The sequence below is a fragment of the Chiloscyllium plagiosum genome, unplaced genomic scaffold (genome assembly GCF_037043375.1).
Source record: "Chiloscyllium plagiosum isolate Xiang-an unplaced genomic scaffold, Cpla_swu_hap1 HiC_scaffold_1, whole genome shotgun sequence".
NCBI classification, from domain to species: Eukaryota; Metazoa; Chordata; class Chondrichthyes; order Orectolobiformes; family Hemiscylliidae; genus Chiloscyllium; species Chiloscyllium plagiosum.
The window spans coordinates 46,529,078-46,549,363 of NW_028270139.1; the positions used below are offsets into that span (position 1 = coordinate 46,529,078).

General features: G+C 41.0%; 1 protein-coding gene across 1 annotated transcript in view; it reads left to right on the forward strand.

Annotated features, from left to right (window-relative positions):
- The window catches only part of cc2d2a (coiled-coil and C2 domain containing 2A), a 196,464-nt gene that overhangs the window by 116,699 nt on the left and 59,479 nt on the right, over nucleotides 1–20,286 (forward strand). Inside the window, exons 18-22 of the mRNA XM_087986613.1 lie at nucleotides 1,324–1,559; nucleotides 3,624–3,801; nucleotides 9,235–9,385; nucleotides 11,350–11,497; nucleotides 13,480–13,618. Of these exons, the coding sequence (XP_087842739.1) occupies nucleotides 1,324–1,559; nucleotides 3,624–3,801; nucleotides 9,235–9,385; nucleotides 11,350–11,497; nucleotides 13,480–13,618 (852 nt within the window). The remainder of the gene's footprint in view (nucleotides 1–1,323; nucleotides 1,560–3,623; nucleotides 3,802–9,234; nucleotides 9,386–11,349; nucleotides 11,498–13,479; nucleotides 13,619–20,286) is intronic.

Sequence of the window (20,286 nt, forward strand, 5' to 3'; positions counted from 1 at the left end):
CTATGGTCTTGTAGGACTAAGATGTCTTAATACTGAGGATGGTGAGTTTTAGTTATGAAGGGAGATTGGACAGACTGGGGTTGTTTTACTGAGCGCAGGAGACTGAGAGGGGGCATGATTGAGATGTATAACATTATGAGGGCAGAGATCAGGTAGGTGGGAAGAAACATTTCCCCTTAATGGAGGTATCAGTGACCGGGGGGTACAGTTTTAAGTGACCGGGGGGGTACAGTTTTAAGGGATAAGGGGCAGAAATTTTGGAGGAGATGTGAGGAATAACTTTTTCATCCCGAATATGGTGTGAATCTGGAACTCACTGTCTGTATGGTAGAGTCAGAAATCCTCATAACATTTGAGGAGTAAACAGATGTTAGCTTGCGATGTCAGCAATACAGACAATGGACCAAGTGCTGGAAATGACAGAAGAATAGTTAGCTGGCTGTTATTGATTGGCAGGGATACAATGAATCAAAGGACCTCTGTTCTGTGCTGTAGATCTCTATGATTCTGATGGGCAGAGTGCACTGGAAATCAAGCTTCACTATTCCACAAGTAATCACAAACTTATATAAATGACCAGTTTAATCACTGAAAAGTTTAATATGTCTAACTGTAACCATTATCACAAATTTAAAAAAACTCACATCAGCTTTAATCAATAAACAAGAAAACATACCATTTATTCAAACAAATATCCTTTAATAAGTGGCAAAACAGATTATTATTTACTAATGCGTAAAATAAATTATATTCCCTTTAAAATACTAACACACTCATATTCATTCACAAATTGGATGGAAAGGCTGTTTTGCAGAAATATTATGGCTAGAAAATGCAGAAGCACCAGACTGGGAGGAGGTGCCCTTCTCACAGTTCCTTTGGTTGCCGGGGATGACACCACGTTGCTGTCGACCACATTGACTGTCAGGTTGCCCCAGATTTTCACTTACATTAGAAATTCTTCCTTTTCAGAGTCATTTAGTGTTGGTTTCCTTCCACATACACAGGGAGATCGAGACTCTTTGTAGAGATTGGAAGATGGGAGTGCAGCTGCTTTCCCCTCAACCCTGTGACAAACTGCAACGTAACCAATCAAAAGCTGCTTTTAGGAAATTTTTAACCCGAAGAAACGTGGTACCAGCATGCCTCTCCAAAGTATCAAATCTAGTTAAGAACTCATCAGTAAACATTACGCTATTTCATTTTTCCTTCAAGTTATTTTTTTGAAATTCTCTATATCACAGCAGTCCAAATGTCCATTGTCCAAATTTATATTTCTTTAAAAAAAATTAATCCTGACACTAGACTCCTGTCATTTGATAGAAGGCAAAGAAGAAAAAGAAGAAAAGTTCTGATGAGCAGGAGACTGATGATACAGAAGAGAGTTCAATGTTTGAGGAATTTCCAAAGCCTGATCCTCCAGAGCAAGTGGATGTTTCACTTGTTGAGCAGCAAGTTCGAACAACAGCAGCTAGAATTCGTCGTAAACCAGGAGAACCGGTTCTGACTCCTGAACTGAGTATGACAGCCACCGTCACACCTACCAACCAGTGTCCAAGGTAATAGCATGTTCCTGGTTTTCTGACATACAGCTAGAAAGAGAGAAGTAAAAGGGCTTATTCCAGAACGTTGCGCCTTTTGAATTATCAAATTTATTGAATGCAGGATAGCTGTGCTGAGATGATTCACTTCAGAGTAATCTCTGCGTATTAAAAAAATTCCCTATGCACACTTTCTACAGAACATTGCTCTTGATTTGTCACGGCTTTTCACACTTTTAGAACTCTTTACCCCATCATAAATTTTTAGATTTGCAGTTGTAAAAGTTTTATTTTCTTCAAACATATCGGAGATTGTATGACCTGACTACTGAGATCCAACAGCTTGTTCAAAACTAATTTTCCTGACGAACTGACATTTTTCACGTTGAAGGAAAAGATTCAGAGCAGGCCTGCATCAACAACTGCCTTTTATCATCAGAGGTTCCTATAAGTTGTTGATGCACTTTGTTCTATTTTTCCTTCATTCAGTTCTAGTCTGAGAAAGTCTGCAGCTCAGCTGAGGTGATTTATAGAACCATAGAATCCCTATAGTGCGGAAACAGGCTCTTCGGCCCAACAAGTCCACACCGACCCTCCAAAGAGTATCCCACCCAAACCCATTCCTCTATCTTATTACTCTACATTTACCCCTGACTAATGCACCTAACCTACATATCCCTGAACATTACAGGCAATTTAGAATGACCAATTCACCTAACATGCACATCTTTGGATTGTTGGAGGAAACCAGAGCACCCGGAGGAAACCCACACAGACACGGGGAGAATGTGCAAACTCCACACAGACAGTCACCCAAGGCTGGAGTCAAACCCAGGTCCCTGGCACTGTGAGGCAGCAGTGCTAACCACTGAACCACCATGCCACCCCACTTAAAAATGATAAGCTCTTTCTGGAGCTGCAGGTGGCTTGCCATCCAGATAAGATTATTAGGAACCGATTTTGTTTGGTAAGTTATGGCCACAAGTTAGTGTCCTTCCATTCAATGTACAATAAATGCTCTGTACATTGTGATTGTACTTGTGAATTTGCCTATCCACTCCAAAGAATAAGTAGCAACAAAATTCAACATCAACTGGCAAACTCTTGATTTTTATACAATATTTTAACGGGCCCCACAGAATCTGAACTCTTGCACATATGAAGAGATAACTTTCCCTACTTTATAGGAATGCTGCAAATGTATTGGGGAGAGCAATTCACAAGGATGGTTCAGTGATGAGAAACTTCAGTAATGAGGATAAATTGAATAGATTGGACTGTTCTCCTTGGAGAGAAGTTGTCTAAGAGGAGATTTGATCGAGGTTTTCGTAATCATGAGCAGCTGGATAGACTGGGTGGGGAGAAGCTGGTACCTGTTGTAAAAGGAATGAGAGGTCACAGATTTACAATGATGTGCAAAAGAGACAAGAATAACGTGAGAAAATAAAATTCATTCATTCAGCATGCTGTGGAGTGAGAAGAGCATTAGATTAGAAATGGAACATCGGATTTAACTTTATGATGAAGTGATGCAGATCGTAATAGATTATAAACTATCTTCAATTTGGTGAAGAGATCAGGATATTACAAAAATGAAAAAACTGACATGGATGTGGTGGGCCGAAAGGCATCAAACTCTATGCTCTCATCCTCAGTCGTTCTTTTGTAATTTGGAGCAAATAATGTGAATGTCTAACTTTTTTTTATTCATTCACAGGATGAGGGTGTCACTGGTTAGACCAGTGTTTATTGCCCATCTAATTGCTGAGATCAGTAGAGTTGAAAATTTCTGAAAATGCATAATGGTTTTTTAATTTTCTGTTATGTTAAAACATTTTCTGTTCTAGACTCTTGTAGAAAATGGAGTAGTATTTGAAAAGATTACTTTGGTTTTACCTTGCTGTTTTTAAATTGAAGATTGTGTAACTTTCCTTCAAGTATAATGGTTTTTTAAAAATGTGCATTTGTTGTACACTTTGCTTACCTCTAGTATATTCCCATCCAGTTTTTGTTTGCTCTACTTTGTAGAGCAAAGTAAGTCAAAATTTAGTAAAAATCTATGAAAATATGTTTTCTTCTCAGAGGAGAACAGCTGCGAAGGCAAGATGTACAGAGGTCCACCCTGTATGCCAAAATTATTTTTAACAACAAAGAGGTCTCCAGAACCAGCAGCCAAACATTATCTGCTGACTTCAGGATTCATTTTGGACAAATATTCAATGTGCAAATAATCAACTGGCCCGAAAGCATAAAGATCCAGGTATTTGTACAGGAGCAGTTCTCTGAGTTGAATGGGTGCCTCTTAATACATTGAGCAGAATCTTTTTATAGGGGTCTGAGTGATGTGGACTATGCGGGGATGTATGGCAAAATCGGGAACAAGTGCACTGAGGCACATCTCAATATCTAGCTCCATATTTTGCAATCGGTGTGATGTGATTCTCGCTAGACAATGGTGAGGTGTCAGTTGATGGTTATTATTGTTTGTGAGACCTGTTTTAATGTTGTATGTTTGCCTCATTAATATTCAGACTCCCATCTCACCAAACTCACCAAGTAAGCTAGACATCAGAAAAACTCAACAAGGAAACCAGAGTTAGCCTCTGGTGGATTCAACTTGCTAATTCTTCCAAACAACCTCCATGTTGGACACAGAGCGTCCAACGTCTGTCCACATACTCCCGCATCCACAGATATTGGTATCCAGCACGTGCCAGCATTTAAGAACCCTTATGGCACACCTCCAATCCACTTGCAAGTCGCTACTGCACTTCAGTGCTGAATTGCAAGCTTCACCAGCAACTATTATTGTAATGCGGCTGCAAGGACACTGTGCTCAGGGACACGTACCCAGCTCATGGACTTGGCCTGTGCATCTCTGGGCTCTTCACAGTGAGTGAGAGAAGATGTTCCAGGCATTAGTGAGAGTGCTATGGCATGAACCTTGCTGGGTGAAGGGTACTGTAGCAGCAATAGCGTGAATATGAGGTTTAAGGACGAAGATGTGGGACTTACCTTGTCAGACATTGACCTTCTTCCTATAATGGTGTGAAATCCTCTTGAGCACCGAGACTGCCATATTCTAGGGAGCACTCGCGGACCAGGCTGACACGATCTGGTGTTGTAGGCTCCACTAGTCTTGGGGGATGAAGAAGGTCCCTCCAGTGCACTACCCTATCCAGCAGGACCTCTAGAGACCCTACCAGCAAAGTTAGGCCTGCTGTGTCTGGAGAAAATATTCAGAACTCTGGACTGACAGAGGGCTCTTAAAGATTCTGCAGGCTTAAGGGATGGGAGTGAATTCTGGACTGTCCACTGAGTAGCGAGTTGTTCCAGGAATAGTGTGTGGTCAGGTGGGGCAAGGATTGGACTTGAGAGATGTAACAGGGTGGGGCAGTAATTAATGAGGAGAGATTGATAAGACACAGTGAGAGAACCTGTTAATCCTTGCAGCACAAATCTCTACAAAATATCCAACACAACTCAAACTTTGCCAAAGCAACTGTAACATTCAGCCATTAGTGTTTTTTTCTTTTGTTTCACTTATGTTAATGCATATTGCTCTTGATTATTTGTCATGTGCCAGCTTTAATCTTGATCCATGGCTCAATCCTGTTCTGTTCTCATCTCACGATCATCAATCTACATTTTCTAAGGAGAGTCTTTGGGAGGTAAACAGCAGCTGATTTTATCTCTGAGTCCTGTGACTAGAGCTTACATCATTATTGCCTCCCAGCAGAGACCAGTGATGAGATTTGGCATCCTGATGGTTAGAATTGCTCAAAGACACAAAAGGATTGTTTCAGAAAGGTAGCAAAAGAAAATGCTCAATGTTTGGAGAAAGTAAATTCTATACCAACGAATAGTGTATTGGCATAAAACTAAATAAATCCAGTTTCCTTGCTTTGAGCAATAATTTCACATAAGCAGTTCGTTCAGCTCCTAAGGGGCATTCTGTTGGGCCATGGCTGATGTTCACAACTCCATCTATCCCTGACAGTTGAGGACCGAATGAGTCATGGAATGAGGGAAACGGACAAGAAATCAGCCACTATTGAATGGATTGTTGGAATGGGCTTGTTTAGTCTACTTCATCTTCAGTTTCCCCACTGGTGGTCTGTAAAACTTCCTTTCCAGACCCTTTGACCAGTTTATTGCTCAAAAATGCATTTACCCAATTTTAATTTATGAGAAAAATGAAGAACTGGGGTTCAAGTTCAATTTTATTAAAACAATTGCAAGTTAAATAAACCCTTGAGCAACAAATTAAGTTAAACCTTGTCCCAAAGCTGACTGCCTACACATATACTGCCCACTCAGGTGAACTTGGTTAGGTTGCGGGATTTAATTCACTGAATTCAATCAATGGGTGCACTCAGAGTTGATTTGGTACGAAGGTGAGTTTGTGATGGAATCTTTGCTGGCGGAGTTTTCACTGAGGGGATAGCTGCCATGTGTCCTTTCTTATTCTCCCCCCTCACCTTTCTAAGCCCTTCTGGAATGTTCACTAACTTCACCCAATGGGGTCACAGCATCCAGTGAGTTTAAACCATGTCAGGCTCGGTGTACTTATCCCTTTCCAAGATACACAAACATAACGCCTCATCCTATTGTTCTGGCTGAGTACATCTCAATGCGTTTCTGGATATAACAACTGTCCTATTGTTCAATATGTCCACCAGGTCTGGGCTGATTCCTTTTGGCTTTTGACCTCTGTGAACCATGACTTTCCATCAGGCCTTGCTTGCAGAAACTGTTCAGCCAATTTTATGATGGGCCTAGTTGCTTCAGCCGTTGGCCACTTTGCCACACCATATTTCATATTTCTTACCCTTACCTAAGAAAATACATTAGGATAGGACTTGCAACCACATTGACTTGTCATTCATATTCTTCTGAGGAAGACCCTTTCAGATTTTATCCCATGTTCTTGATTCTCTCATGAGAGGAAATACCTTCTATCAACTTGATTTGCCATATTTCCCAGTTCACCTCTCAAAGCCAGCATTCAAAAGGAAGCAAAATTTATGCATTTAATCTGACAATGAAACCTGTAAAGGAGAGCATCGTTCTTGTCAAACTATGCCTAAAACCCTCCCTAAACCACTATGGCATAGATTTTGTAGTCAACAGTGAAGCGAGATTGCTCACCACTGATTTCAAATAAAACTTTAGATTAGATTACTTACAGTGTGGAAACAGGCCCTTCAGCCCAACAAGTCCACACCGACCCGCCGAAGCGCAACCCACCCATACCCCTACATTTAACCCTTACATAACACTACGGGCAATTTAGCATGGCCAATTCACCTGACCTGCACATCTTTGGACTGTGGGAGGAAACCGGAGCACCCGGAGGAAACCCACGCAGACACGGGGAGAACGTGCAAACTCCACACAGTCAGTCGCCTGAAGCGGGAATTGAACCCGGGTCTCTGGCGCTGCGAGGCAGCAGTGCTAACCACTGTGCCACCGTGCCGCCCACTTTGTTGATCAAGCATGGTTTGTGCCCAGTATAGTCTGTCAAGGGTAGTAAACTGTGACTTCAGGATTTCTGCTTGAATCTGCTGTTAACCAAAACCCTAATGTGCTCAGATTTAGAAAGGTTAGAGCAGCAAATGCTGCAAAATTGTGCAGAAAACTTGAGAGTTCCAGTCCATTATTATTATTGCTGTGGTGCATGCACAAAGCCGAATGCAATACTGCGATGGGGTCTGACCAAGGCTGTGTACAGTTGAGGGATGCTGTTACTTTCCTAAACTACGTATTGAATTTAAGTGTGCACCATGTCATCACAGCTAAAGAAATTTATCTCTATAATTTGCTAGGTTTTAATGCAATGAAGTTTGCAGAACCTTAATAGATTTCTGTTAAATCAGGTGGTCCTTTGGACTGACCAATGTATTGTAGTTTTGTTATTTTGGTGTGAATAGTGGAGTTCAGTGCTATCTGTCACAGTGTGGTTATCAACATGTACAATGCTACAAATAAATGCAATAATTACAGATTTTCCACACTGTTGATTGAAAACATTGTGCCTAGATAATTTTATGTAATTCTTGTAATCTACCAATCACAATTGCATCCAATTATTTTTCTTAAGAAAAGTAACTATCTATTCATAAATTTAGTAAATAATAGCTTTAAAAGAGCTATCTTCCATTTCGAATGGAAGTATTCATCAAAAAAAGTCCCAAATTTAGCTATTTTTATGGGTTGAGGTCAAGGACTATACAATTCCTAGCATGCACTAGAGTTCCAGCACATGCGCAAAGTGGGACCAACCACACATTTTAAACTTATAATTTCCGATTTTTGTCAGGATCTGCCAAGATCAGGCACAGCTCAGCCGTCCTCAGATGCATGCATTGTGGTGGCAGTGGTGCGAAAATTTGACCCAAAATGAAATCCGGACTGGCCAAAAAAAGGGAGAGTTTCATGACCGATTACTGAGTCAGATGGAGAGGAACAGGGGGATAGATTCCATGCAGGGCAAGTACTGCTGTTCGCTGTGTTGCTGAGAAGGTCTCTGAAAACTAGCTTTGTGCAAATGGAGTTCAGTATGAAGTCCCAGGAACCATGTGGTAACTCCATGCACTTAGGACTCAGGAGAGGTCTGGGAAGTTGAGATAATGGTGGGAAGTAGTTTGTTATATTTTGAAGAGAGTTAGAGCTCATGAATAGCCCTGGAGTACCACTGATGATTCTGTGCATCTGAGAATGAGGAGGGCAAGAAGACTACAAGCAGTATTTGAGACTCTGAGAAACGTAGTAGCAGTGTCAGCTTAGTGAAGCTACCTGTCTGAAAAGGAGCTGTAACTGTACCCATGTACTGCCTCAGGAATCCAGTAGAATGCAGTCTCAAGGAGAGAACAAATGTCAAGATATGAGCAGCATTTGAGGCAGTTCATGACGGTACAATTTCTGAGGGAGGTCCACAGCTAGATCATTGAAAGTGAACAATTGGAAGCCCTCGTAAATAAAGTTTTTATCAGATTTGGTGATAGATCCTGTCATTGACGTCTTGGTGAGCTGCTGAGAAATCTGTGTACTTTATCTTGAACACATCTGCAACTTGATGTGCTCTGTATAGTTTGTCTGTCAATCCATATTTACCTAACGATAATTGTGAATGTTAAAATGTAAATTGCAATATATATGTTCTAACTTCATAAAACTTTGGTATAAGGTTTAGTTTGAACTAACTAGAATAAACTGTTCTGTTCTGAAAGTAACTACTCCCCTAGTCCAGATAGTGACATGAATTTGGCGATCTTGTGGTCTGGAATTGTAGCAGCATTAATTAAAATAATTAGTACTACATATAAAGACCTGGCAAAATGTGTGTTATTCAGTTGGAAAGGATGGCTTGCATAAATTAAAAGTGATCGGTTTGGAGTTATCACCTGGCTAATGCTATCTGATTGGTTTCTACCATAGTCAAATGTTAACTGGTGAGTTTTTGATTCTAAATTATGAATGATAATTAGATTGCTTGAAAAACTACTTTATATACTAATTGTACCACTGTATGTTGCACTTAAATTTCTTCTAAAAGTTCACCCTATGTGTCAGAGAATCCTGGGGCAAAGAAAGCCATCGCCTTTCGCATTTTGGCAAGAATCAACACATTCAGCAATAATCAATTTGTTTGCATGACGTTATTGTGTTTTATTTTCTTTCTTGTTTTTAGATATTTGAAACCATGGGAATGAGCAGCACGAAGACAGAAGTCTTTATTCCCATCCCAGAAACCACTGTCCTCACAGGGAGTGCCCTAATTGATGAAATAGAGTTTAGCAATGCTCACCGTATAACGTTTGACCATGAGGGAGTTGGAAGTGGTAGGTTTCAAGAACAAAGTTTTCAAAGCTTTGGTAATTTTACTCAATGAGAAAGCAACTGATCGTTTGGGTATATTTGTCCTTCAATTTAAAGTGATCAGATTATTAATTTAGGAAAACAAAAGAACATTAGCATTCTGCTTGCATCAGTTGTTGTTTTGCATTAAAATTTGGGAACTAAAACATCCAACACTCCCAACATTTATTAAATTTAATGTTGAAGTATAAAATGTACAAGTTATCATTGACTTTGGGTATTTGATGTTGAAAATGTTTCTGAAAATTCCTTTTTGTTTATTATTTTCTGCATGCTAATGAATATCACAAGAAGAGATCTATGACATGTAGACTACACTTGATATACAGCTTTGCCCATCCTGATGTTGAAACAGAGTAGTGCTCTTTGTCATCTGGTTTATAAAAGATCCACTAAAGCAGCATGAAATATTAGAGATGCTGTACATTGTACATCATGCCACTCAAATTGTCTCACCAGCAACAATGAGACTTCCTCTTTTGAGCAATAGCTGCAAGCTTTAACTAATGGGTGGTATTTCCTGCTTTTCACTGAGGGTCAATTCTCAATTGGACTGAAAATGCTTTGCATCTTTATTATGAAGTTGAGCTTTACAACCAGAAGGAACAGCAGTTCCTGAATTATTTGCTGAATCCTCAGAGATCATGGAGGTTTGACCACCAGGATTTTCCTCTTCTTGACCTATGGTAGCTGTATATTTTTAAAAATATTATTATACAGGCAGTTCTTTCTGCTTCTTCAGCTGATTTACATAGCTTGTTGTTGAGCCAATCCTTCTGTGGTTGCAAGGGTAAGGTTTGTTGTCTAGGAGAAAGTGAGGACTGCAGATGCTGGAGATCAGAGTCGAGAGTGTCACGCTGGAAAAGCACAGCAGGTCAGGCAGCATCCGAGGAGCAGGAGAATCGACGTAAACCCTTAATCAATATTAAGGCTCATTCCTGATAAAAGGCTTATGCCCGAAACATTGATTCTCCTGCTCCTCAGATGCTGCCTGACCTGCTGTGCTTCTCCTGCTTCACACACTCAACTAAGGTTTGTTGCCGCCATTTTTAAAAATCTGTCTGCTATGATGACTTGTTTCTAAGTCTTGTTTGCCCTCCCCAGTATCTGATTGTCCTTTTGTACTGATTTTAGCCGGTACATTACCAATTGTGTTTCTTTTTCTCTATGATTGATAAAATTTAGTTTCAGAGGATAAGTTGGTTATCAGTTCCTACATTTGATCAAGTATCTTCCTTATATTAATCTGAAAGCCCTGTAAAAAGTTCATCATTGTATAGTCACTATTGAGTTAGTACTTCCTCATGTGGTAGACACCAGAAATAATCCTTCTTATATTTTTTATCTTTTAATTTTTCATTATTCTTTCCCATTCATACATCCTAAATTATACTGAAGAAAAGAATAGTAGCTCTGAACATTATTTGCTATATTCCTCTCCCATGTTCATTTTGCATCATTACTGTCTATTTCGAGTTTGTCCTTTCTATCCAATGTTATCGTCTTCCTTATTCTCTCTAAACCTTTGTTAACGTTTAATATATCGATCTCAGCTAAAAGAACAAAGTGATGATTGCACTTATTGATGCTGTGGTAAAATTGCTCAATTATCTTAAGGATAACAGGGAACAAGAGTAGGTGTGTTGGTCCTTTGAGCCTGTTCTGCCATTCAATAAGATCATGGCTGATCCGATTCCTGTATACTCATGATAATCTTTCATCCTCTTAATAATCAAACCCCAAATACTCTGCAATAAAAACATTAAAAAGATTCTACATCCACAGCCTTTTGAAGGGGCTAACTCCAAAGTCACTCAACCCTTTGAGAGAAAAAAAAAAGTTTTGTTAATGTTTTCTTAATCCATCAACTGTTGTAGTATTGTCAGTCGATTTTCAGAAGAGTAATTCTGAGTTGTTTTTGTCGTAGGTGTGCCATTTTCCTTTGAAGCAGATGGAAGTAATCAGATGATCCTGCTGACTTCTGGCAAGTTAGCCTGTAGTGTCTCCTGGGCTGTCAGAGAGGACGGTGTGCCATTGATACCACCAGTGCTTCATGAAAATGTTGGGGTTCAAAGGTAAAATTAGTCACCTTGCTTTGAAACATTGCCAAGATTTTACAAAATAACAATACTGCTACTAACCTCCAAGAGAACTGCCCACAATGATCAGATGATCTAAGTGGCAAGCGTTTTCCCTTTCCCGACAATAGTTTGAATCAGCTACTGAGTCCAGGGAATCTCCAGCCATCCAGATTTGGCGAGGTCATCGAGCAACCAAGCACATTGAAGTATTTTCACTGCAACAAAATGGAAAATAATATTTTCTCATTGTTTTTCACATTTAACCACATGTTACAGAGAGCAAAATAAACAATTGTGACATTCGTATGGATTTAAGATCAAATCTGAAATCCCCAGAACAGGCATTGAAAAGTCAATAACTGTCACTTTCATAACTTGTTCCTCATATCCACAAGTATAGAACTACGTTTTCAAGCCTGGAAGCTTTTTGGCAATGATTATAAAGTTAGTGCATTGTTAAAAACCTAATTACGCCTACATTCAAGACGTTTCATTTCCAAGAATTTACACGGAAGGATTAGTAGTTAAAAGGGCAAGTTCTTATCAGTTTGGTGAGCACCCCCTGGACCTTCATTAGTCCCTGTGCAAAATTGATGCCAACTCTGTTGTCCACTCATCAGTCTTTGCTGTTCCCTCTCTATGCACACATAGGCACCAGGATGTATCCTGACAGAAAATAAAGTTGCCAGTCTATTGATACCACATTGAAAAAGATATGCAGTACACTCATTGGTACAAAAAATCTATCCAATAAGTTGCAGTTGTTTTGGCTAATCCTGTAGGAAATAAACGTTTTGCTTAAATGCACATTTGTTTATGTACCAAGAATTTCCATTTGGAGCTGTCCATCCACCAGCACCCCATTGTTAAAATGATAGTTATGGAAATCATCCATTCAGTACAAATGACATAATTACTGTGTGAACAGGCACTCTAAAATGTAGCACTTTATTTTTAACTCCACAAGTTTTTGAACAGCTTCTTCACAGTTTGGCCAGTCCCAGTGAGCTTATGTATTTTCACATAGAACTGTACAGCAGAGGAACAGGCCCTTTGGCCTGTCTTTTCACAATCCCAACGATTCTCTTACCTCTGCAAAAAGGTACCTTACCTTGCAGAAAGGTGACTTACCTTCATCAACAGTGTCTCAAAATCAGATAAAAACCGGACCGTATCACTTCAAAAGGGGAGAAATACAAGGTGTTCCTCCAACCTTAATCTTCCAAGCCCAACATCTCCACACACTCCACACTCCTCATTCCCGACCCATGCCAATGCATAAAGCACTCTCTACTTATTCCCTATGATCCTTTTACCTAGATGTCAACTTAATGCTACTTTCACCCGCCAAATATGTTTTCTTCATCTACCATGCCAACTCAATGAATATCCATAAGTCCCATGTAACCAGGATAAAATCATAGATCTATTACTTGTATTTTTATAATTCAGATTTCACATTATTGAGAAAAGCACTCTCATTCATAAATACACATTTTGACATTTCTTGACACTGCTTGATAGGTCGACACGTGGTGATAGGCCTCGACAAATTGGACAGTTCCACGGGGTATGTATATCTTTTATGCACAACCTTATCCACAGTCCCAAGGGCACCTCCCCATTACATTGCTAAGCCCCACCTCCAGAATGTGCTGGGCCAGTATCACAGGAGTATCTTAGCTGTCCAAGGCGATATCCTGTCTATCCAAAAGAAATGCACTGAGACCTATTTTACCTGATCAAACCGCCACACTCTTGATTCCAGACACCAGGGACTCTGAATTCATTTTCCAGTGGAAGAAGCTGAAACATTCCTGTGAATGTTCAGGTGCAGGGCTTGGGATTCCCAAAGTGTTCTAGCATTTTCACCTTGGCAAACTCTGGAGCCATTATGACTCTGTATTTTTTTTCTCTTTTAAAGAACTGAATGCTAATATGACATTAGCACTTGTGTATATTTATTTTCATTTTAGATCTTTGAAACACATGGATGCCATATTGTCTATTGGAACATCTGGATTAACAGACATGAAAAAGTTGGTTAGGTGGGCAGCAGAGTCCAGACTTGATCCAAATGACCCCAGTAATGCGTCTCTGATGCAGTTAATAATGGTAAGGGCGTGTAGGGTAAATCAAGAAAAATATATTTTTCTATTGTATTATGAACCAAGATGAGTGCTATAAAGATTTACATGGTCTAGCTGCTGTAAATTACAGTTGTCCACCTTACATTGTTTTAATAATTATATTACAGCAATAATCATTGCTTGTTTAAAGGGCTTCATTTTCCAAACACCATAGTGGTTTGGTTTAACATGAGGTAAAACACGCGCAATGAGTAAGTAATGTTGTGGATTCTTGGTAGTCATGTTTTGGATTTGTTATTACGTTGATTAATACCTGCGATGCTGGTAATGATCAGATGGTACCTCAGAAGATTATTGAATACAGAATTCTGAGATTAATCCATGTATGGTATGCCTAGTCCTTCTCAATGCAGCTCTTCAATACAGTTGAAGCATCTTCTTACAATGTGTCCACCGTGCACTATGCTCTCAGATATCCTGTTAAAAGAGGTGCCTTACCAAAACCTAGCTGTAGTTCTTAATTTGTACTCCACACATTGGCCACTGTTTGGAAATGTTACTTCAGCAGATCCTTTATTGTGGTTCTAGCATCTTTAATTTTGGAGCCTGTAGCATTCCTGGAATATCACTTGCTGGGTGCACCATTATAGCATGGATGTTTGAGCTGACTTCTCATTGTGGGTCAGGTTCAGTGCAGATGTAGGCCTCTGAATAATTTTCTCACTGCTTCGCAGCAGTCGTACTTGATCCATTAGACATTAATTACTTTGCATACTGAAGCAATGACATGCAGATCTGTGAGCATATCTGGGGAACACCGTGTGAATTGATCCTGGTCTCCACAGCGATCACCAGCCTGCCTGTAGAGACAACCAGATTCAAACATGCCAGCATGGTGCTAATAATGTTGATGGAGTCCTCCAACATGTCTGACTGCCTGCCGTTCCTGTGCCTGCCTATGCAGTTTGATGATATCATTAATGGTTGAGGCCATGGGATTGTCTTTTACCTGAGACTGAGCAGGGTGCCTCGTCTGCAACATTCTTTTGAGTGTCAGTGACCTCGGGTATTTCTTCCTTGGTCTCGTGCATAGACCCGTCAGTGACATGCTCACCAGATTGTGCATCTAGATTGTAACTATATAAAATACTCACTCGGGTGAGTATCTCAACATTGATGGGACTTGCAGAAGTGCAGGTAAAAGCTTTGATGTTGCGTTGCTTGAGGGTTCATTGACTACTTCCTCAGAGATGGAGTTGGAGCTGACGCTCTCCAGTGCTGGCTTCTTCTTAACAGAGGTTCGCTGCTTGCCTTTAGTGCCTGCATTGAAGAGAGGGATTAGTTATGTAGAACGGATCAATGAAAAAGCTGCAGGTCGGTTAGCCATTGAGATCTCACCATCCCCACATGAGCGGCAATGTTCTTCTCCAGCTAATTGTAGAATTTTTTCTCCTTTTGTAGGCAGTGAGCAGCCTGATATGACTATTTCCAGGCACCCCGCCCCCCAAAACCAACCCAATCTGATTGTGGTCCATTGATTCTCACAATGAGATGAAGGAAGGGACTAAGTATGTTGGAGGCCGATGGAAGAGCCCTTAGTGATGGTACAGGAGTAGTGGAGGTGTGCCCAGTGAGTGAGTAGGAAACACAGTGGGTAGAAAGGGTTGGTACTTTTACAGGATGAGGTTGGCAGGAAGGGTTAATCCTCTGGGAGGACGAGGTGGGTGAGAACCACTGTGTGGACATGATGCATGCAATAGTAAGGGAGAACTGTGGGCTTTGGATCTTGATGATATGTGGTACACTGGCAGAGTTTAGAGTGCATGGTGGCCTGTGAGGGTGAGATAGTAGAAAGAACATTACCCTTGCAGAATGTAAAAAAGTTGTTGACTTTGTTGCTGTAGTTCTGGGCTTCCGACTTCACTTGGGAAACAACACTGGCTCGTGCTGCTACCTGGGTTCAGTCTGGCTCGGTTTGCTGATGCAGTTTCTTGTGGCAGTTCACAGGGAAAAGGATGGCCCCATTCTCCACAACCACATGCACCAGCACCTCCCTGTCTGCAAGGTGGGGAGGGAGGGTTTTCCCGTCAGTGCCTCAGTGGTGGAGCAACAGGGTGTAAGGGGCATTCCCTGCTTTATAATGTCTGAGGTGGTGTGCGTTGAGCTTGAAATATATTGCCAGATGTGTACCAGCAGAGGGCCACAATACTGATAAGTGTTTTCACCTCTCTTACTGCACGGTTTCCCGAGAAGGCTGCCAGAGAGCTTGGTGGTATAATTAGTGATGAAGAGCATGGGAAAAATCACTGAGAGCCATACAGAGTTAGTTAATTATGGATATTATTGAGCAAAACACTTGAACTACTATATCAGTAAAGGATTGACAGGCTGGGTTTCATTTTGCTCAGAAGGAAAAGGTTAGGTGGCAATCTCATTGTGGCCTTTAAAATGATCAAAGGTTTTGATAATCCGTGTACAGAAGGAATGTTTCCTCTTAACATCAGAGCAAAGCTGAAGCCATTATTAAAGAGCAAGTGATCTATCAGGTGACCTACAGATCACAGAGGGCCGCCCTTACTGAAACATCCCATTGTGCATCCAAAACTAAATATTATTACCTGACAGGATTAAGTCAACAAGGGCAAGTAAACCTCCTGCTGGATAGCACATACCACCCTCTCCTGGCTTTTAAATCGTTACTCCCCTCCATATTGTCAGTAAAGTGACGGAAGGTGTCATCAACAGTGCTGTCAAACAGCACCTACTCAGCAACAACCTGCTCAGTGATGCCCAGTTTGGGTTCCACCAGGTCCTGACATTATTACAGTCTTGGTTCAAACATGGACAAAAGAGTGATTACCAGAGGTAGGGTGAGAATGACAGCCATTGACATCAAGGTCAGGCAGCATCCAAGCAGCAGGAGAATCGATGTTTCGGGCATAAGCCCTTCTTCCTGAAGAAGGGCTTATGCCCGAAACGTCGATTCTCCTGCTGCTTGGATGCTGCCTGACATGCTGCGCTTTTCCAGCAACACATTTTTCAGCTCTGATCTCCAGCATCTACAGTCCTCACTTTCTCCTAGCCCTTGACATCAACGCCACATTCAACAGAGTGTAGCATCAAGGAGCCTTAGCAAAACGTAAAATCAATGGGAATCAGGGGGCAAAATCTCTGCTGGTTGGAGTCATACCTAGCACATAAGAAGATAGTTTGACATGTTTGGTACCACTTGTGATTCTTCAGATACTAAAGCAGTCCGTGTTCACACACAAGATGTGGACAATATCCAGGCTTGGACTGACAAGTGTCAAGTAACATTTGCACTACACATATGCCAGGCAATGTTCATCACAATAAGGTATAACCAAACCACCACCCCTTGACATTAAATGGTGTTACCATTACTGAAACCTACGCTGTCACCTTCCTGGGATTTATCATTGATCAGAAATTCAACTGGACTCACCACATAAATACAGTGGCTATAAAAGGAGATCAAGAGGCTAGGAATACTGCAGTGAGTAACTCCCCAAAGCCTGTTCACCATACACTTGACTTGTGCTTTGTATATGATGGAATGTGTCCCACTTGCATGGATGGGTGCTGCTCCAACAACACTCAAACTTGACAACATCCAGGACAAAGCAGCTCCTGATTAGCACCACATCCACAAGCACCCATTCCCTCTACCACCGACGTGCAATAGCAGCAGTGTGTATGACTACAACATGCATGGCAGAAATTCACTAAAGATCCTTAGATAGCTCCTTCCAAACTCAACAACTTCCATCTAGAAGTACAAGGGCAGTAGATACATTGGAACACCACCAACTGCAAGTTCCCTCCAAGCCACTCACCATCCTGACTTGAAAATATGTTGCTTTTCCTTCTCTGTTGCTGGGTCAAAATCCTGGAATTCGCTCTCTGAGAGCACTGTGGAACAGCCTATAGCCTATGATCTTTAGCAGCTCAAGAAGGCAGCTCACAATCACGTTCTCAAATACAATTTGAGGCAGACAATAAATGCTGGCCATCTAGTGACACCCACATGCCACAAGTGTGAACATAGGTATAGTTAGTAAAAAATAAATAAAAGCAAATTGCTGCGGATGCTGGAGTCTGAAACCAAAAGAGAAAATGCTGGAAAATCTCAGCATCTGTAAGGAGAGAAAAGTGCTGATGTTTCGAGTCTATATGACCCTTTGTCAAAGCTTAAAAAAAAGGGAGAAATAGGGAGGTATTTATACTAGGCTGAGAGAAGGTGAGTCATGGCTGCAGAAGCAAAGGTAGCAGTAAAGAGGTGATAATGACAGTGCATAGAGAGATTATAGGGAGATTAGGAGCTGTGAATGACCAAGGCTGAAGCCGGAGGTGCTGTGTGACAAAATATGTGGGGGATGGGTGAAGCAGAGACAAAATGGAAAACGGGAGAAGGGTAGCAAAGGGGAAGAAGAGAGGAAAAAGGTGATGAGAGAGTGGGGAGTGAGAGAAAGACAATCAATAAATAAGAGGTACTGAACAGTGAAAATAATATATATAAAAAAAGGAAAACAAAATAAAATTACTGAGCAGAATGAAAACAGGGGTTGAGATGGGATTGGAGGAACAGCATCTCATCTTCCGACTAAGCACATTACAGCCTGCTGGTCTCAACATTGAATTTAACAACTTCAGATGATTATCCCATCTCGACCCCTCTGTTTTCATTCTGCTCAGTAATTTTATTTATTTTATTTTCCTTTTTTTAAATTATTTTTCACTATTCTGTACCTCTTATTTATTGATTGTCTCTCTTTCTCTCACTCCTCACTCTCATCACCTTTTTCCTCTCCTCTTCCCCCCTTTGCTACCCTTCCCCCCTGTTTTCCATTTTGTCTCTGCTTCACCCATCCCCCACATATTTTGTCACACAGCACCCCCGATTTCAGCCTTGGTCATTCACAGCTCCTAATCTCCCTATAATCTCTCTATGCACTGTCATTATCACCTCTTTATTGCTACCTTTGCTTCTGCAGCCATGACTCACCTTCTCTCAGCCTAGTATAAATACCTTCCTATTTCTCCCTTTTTTTAGCTTTGACAAAGGGTCAGTCAGACTCGAAATGTCAGCTCTTTTCTCTCCTTACAGATGCTGCCAGACATGCTGAGATTTTCCAGCATTTTCTCTTTTGGTATAGTTAGTAAGTTTGCAGACGACACCAAAATTGGAGGTGTAATGGACAGCGAAGTAAGTTACTTCAGAGTACAATGGGATCTTGATCAGATGGACAAATGGGCTGAGGAGAGGCAGATGGAGTTTAATTTAGATAAATGTGAGGTGCTGCATTTTGGAAAAACAAATCAGAGCAGAACTTATCCACTTAATAGTAAGGTCCTGGGGTGTGTTGCTGAACAAAGAGACCTAGGAGTGCAGGTTCATAGTTCCTTGAAAGTAAAGTTGTAGGTAGATAGGATAGTGAAGAAAGCATTTGGTATGATTTTCTTTATTGGATAGGGCATTGAGTGTAGGAGTTGGGAGGTCACACTGCGGCTGTACAGGACATTGGTTAGACCACTTTTGCAATACTGTGTGCAGTTCTGGTCTCCATCCTATCAGAAGGATGTTGTGAAACTTGAAAGGGTTCCGAAAAGATTTACAAGGCTGTTGCCAGGGTTGGAGGATTTGAGTTATTGGGAGAGGTTGAATAGGCTAAGGATATTTCCCCTGAAGCATCGGAGGCTGAGGGATGACCTTATAAAATCATGAGGGGTATGGATAGGATAAATAGACAAGGTCTTCCCTGTGGTGGAGGAGTCCAGAACTAGTGCTGTACATCTCTATGACCCTAAGTGAATACAATAGCTAACCCGTCCCCACGTCAACCTCCTACAACCTGTTTGACTGGGTTGCACTTGGTTTTCCACCTGGTGGATGGGTTCCATTGATGTGTTCATTCAGTTCAGGCCCATAATTACAATAAAGCAATGACTATTATTTTAATGTTCAAATTGAAGTAGGATTACATGTCATTCATTGCTGAAGTTCATCCAAAGTAGTGCTTTCCTAAATTATGAAATGACCCAGTATCAGTCCTGTGCCCACTGACCCATATTAGCTCCAGGTCTAACAAAATCTCAATTAAGAAAGTCCAAACCTTGTTTCAGATTTGTTCATAACCCCTCCCCTTTCCCTAGTCTCTTGTAACCTTCCAAACTCATTAGAGTCCCTAAATTTTGGCCTCCTGCAAATCCCAAGTAAATATTTTCCAAATGAACCTGTTCAGAGATTTTATGATACACCTCTGGAGCTGGTTAGGGGGAGGGTTGGGTGTGAATGTTTGAACCTGGGACTCCTCACTCAAAGGAAGGTACACTACCACCACACATTTCTTACACTTCCTATGAGTTTTGAAAAGCAACTGTGTTGTGATTTGAAAGAGACAATGTTTTCTGTTGAATAAAGAATATTTTTGAATCAACCTATTCAGTGATGTTATTGGATCAAGCAGATGGGATTTGAACCCAGGTCTCCTGGTTCAGAGGTAGGGACAACACCATACGAAAATAAGAACGTAAGAAGTAGGAGCAGGAGTAGGCCATTTGACCCCTCAAGCCTGCTCCATCATTCAATAAGATCATGACTGATCTTTTATGGCCTCAGCTCCACTTACCTGCCAAATCACCATCTACCACTGTGTGCTCAAGAGCACTTGT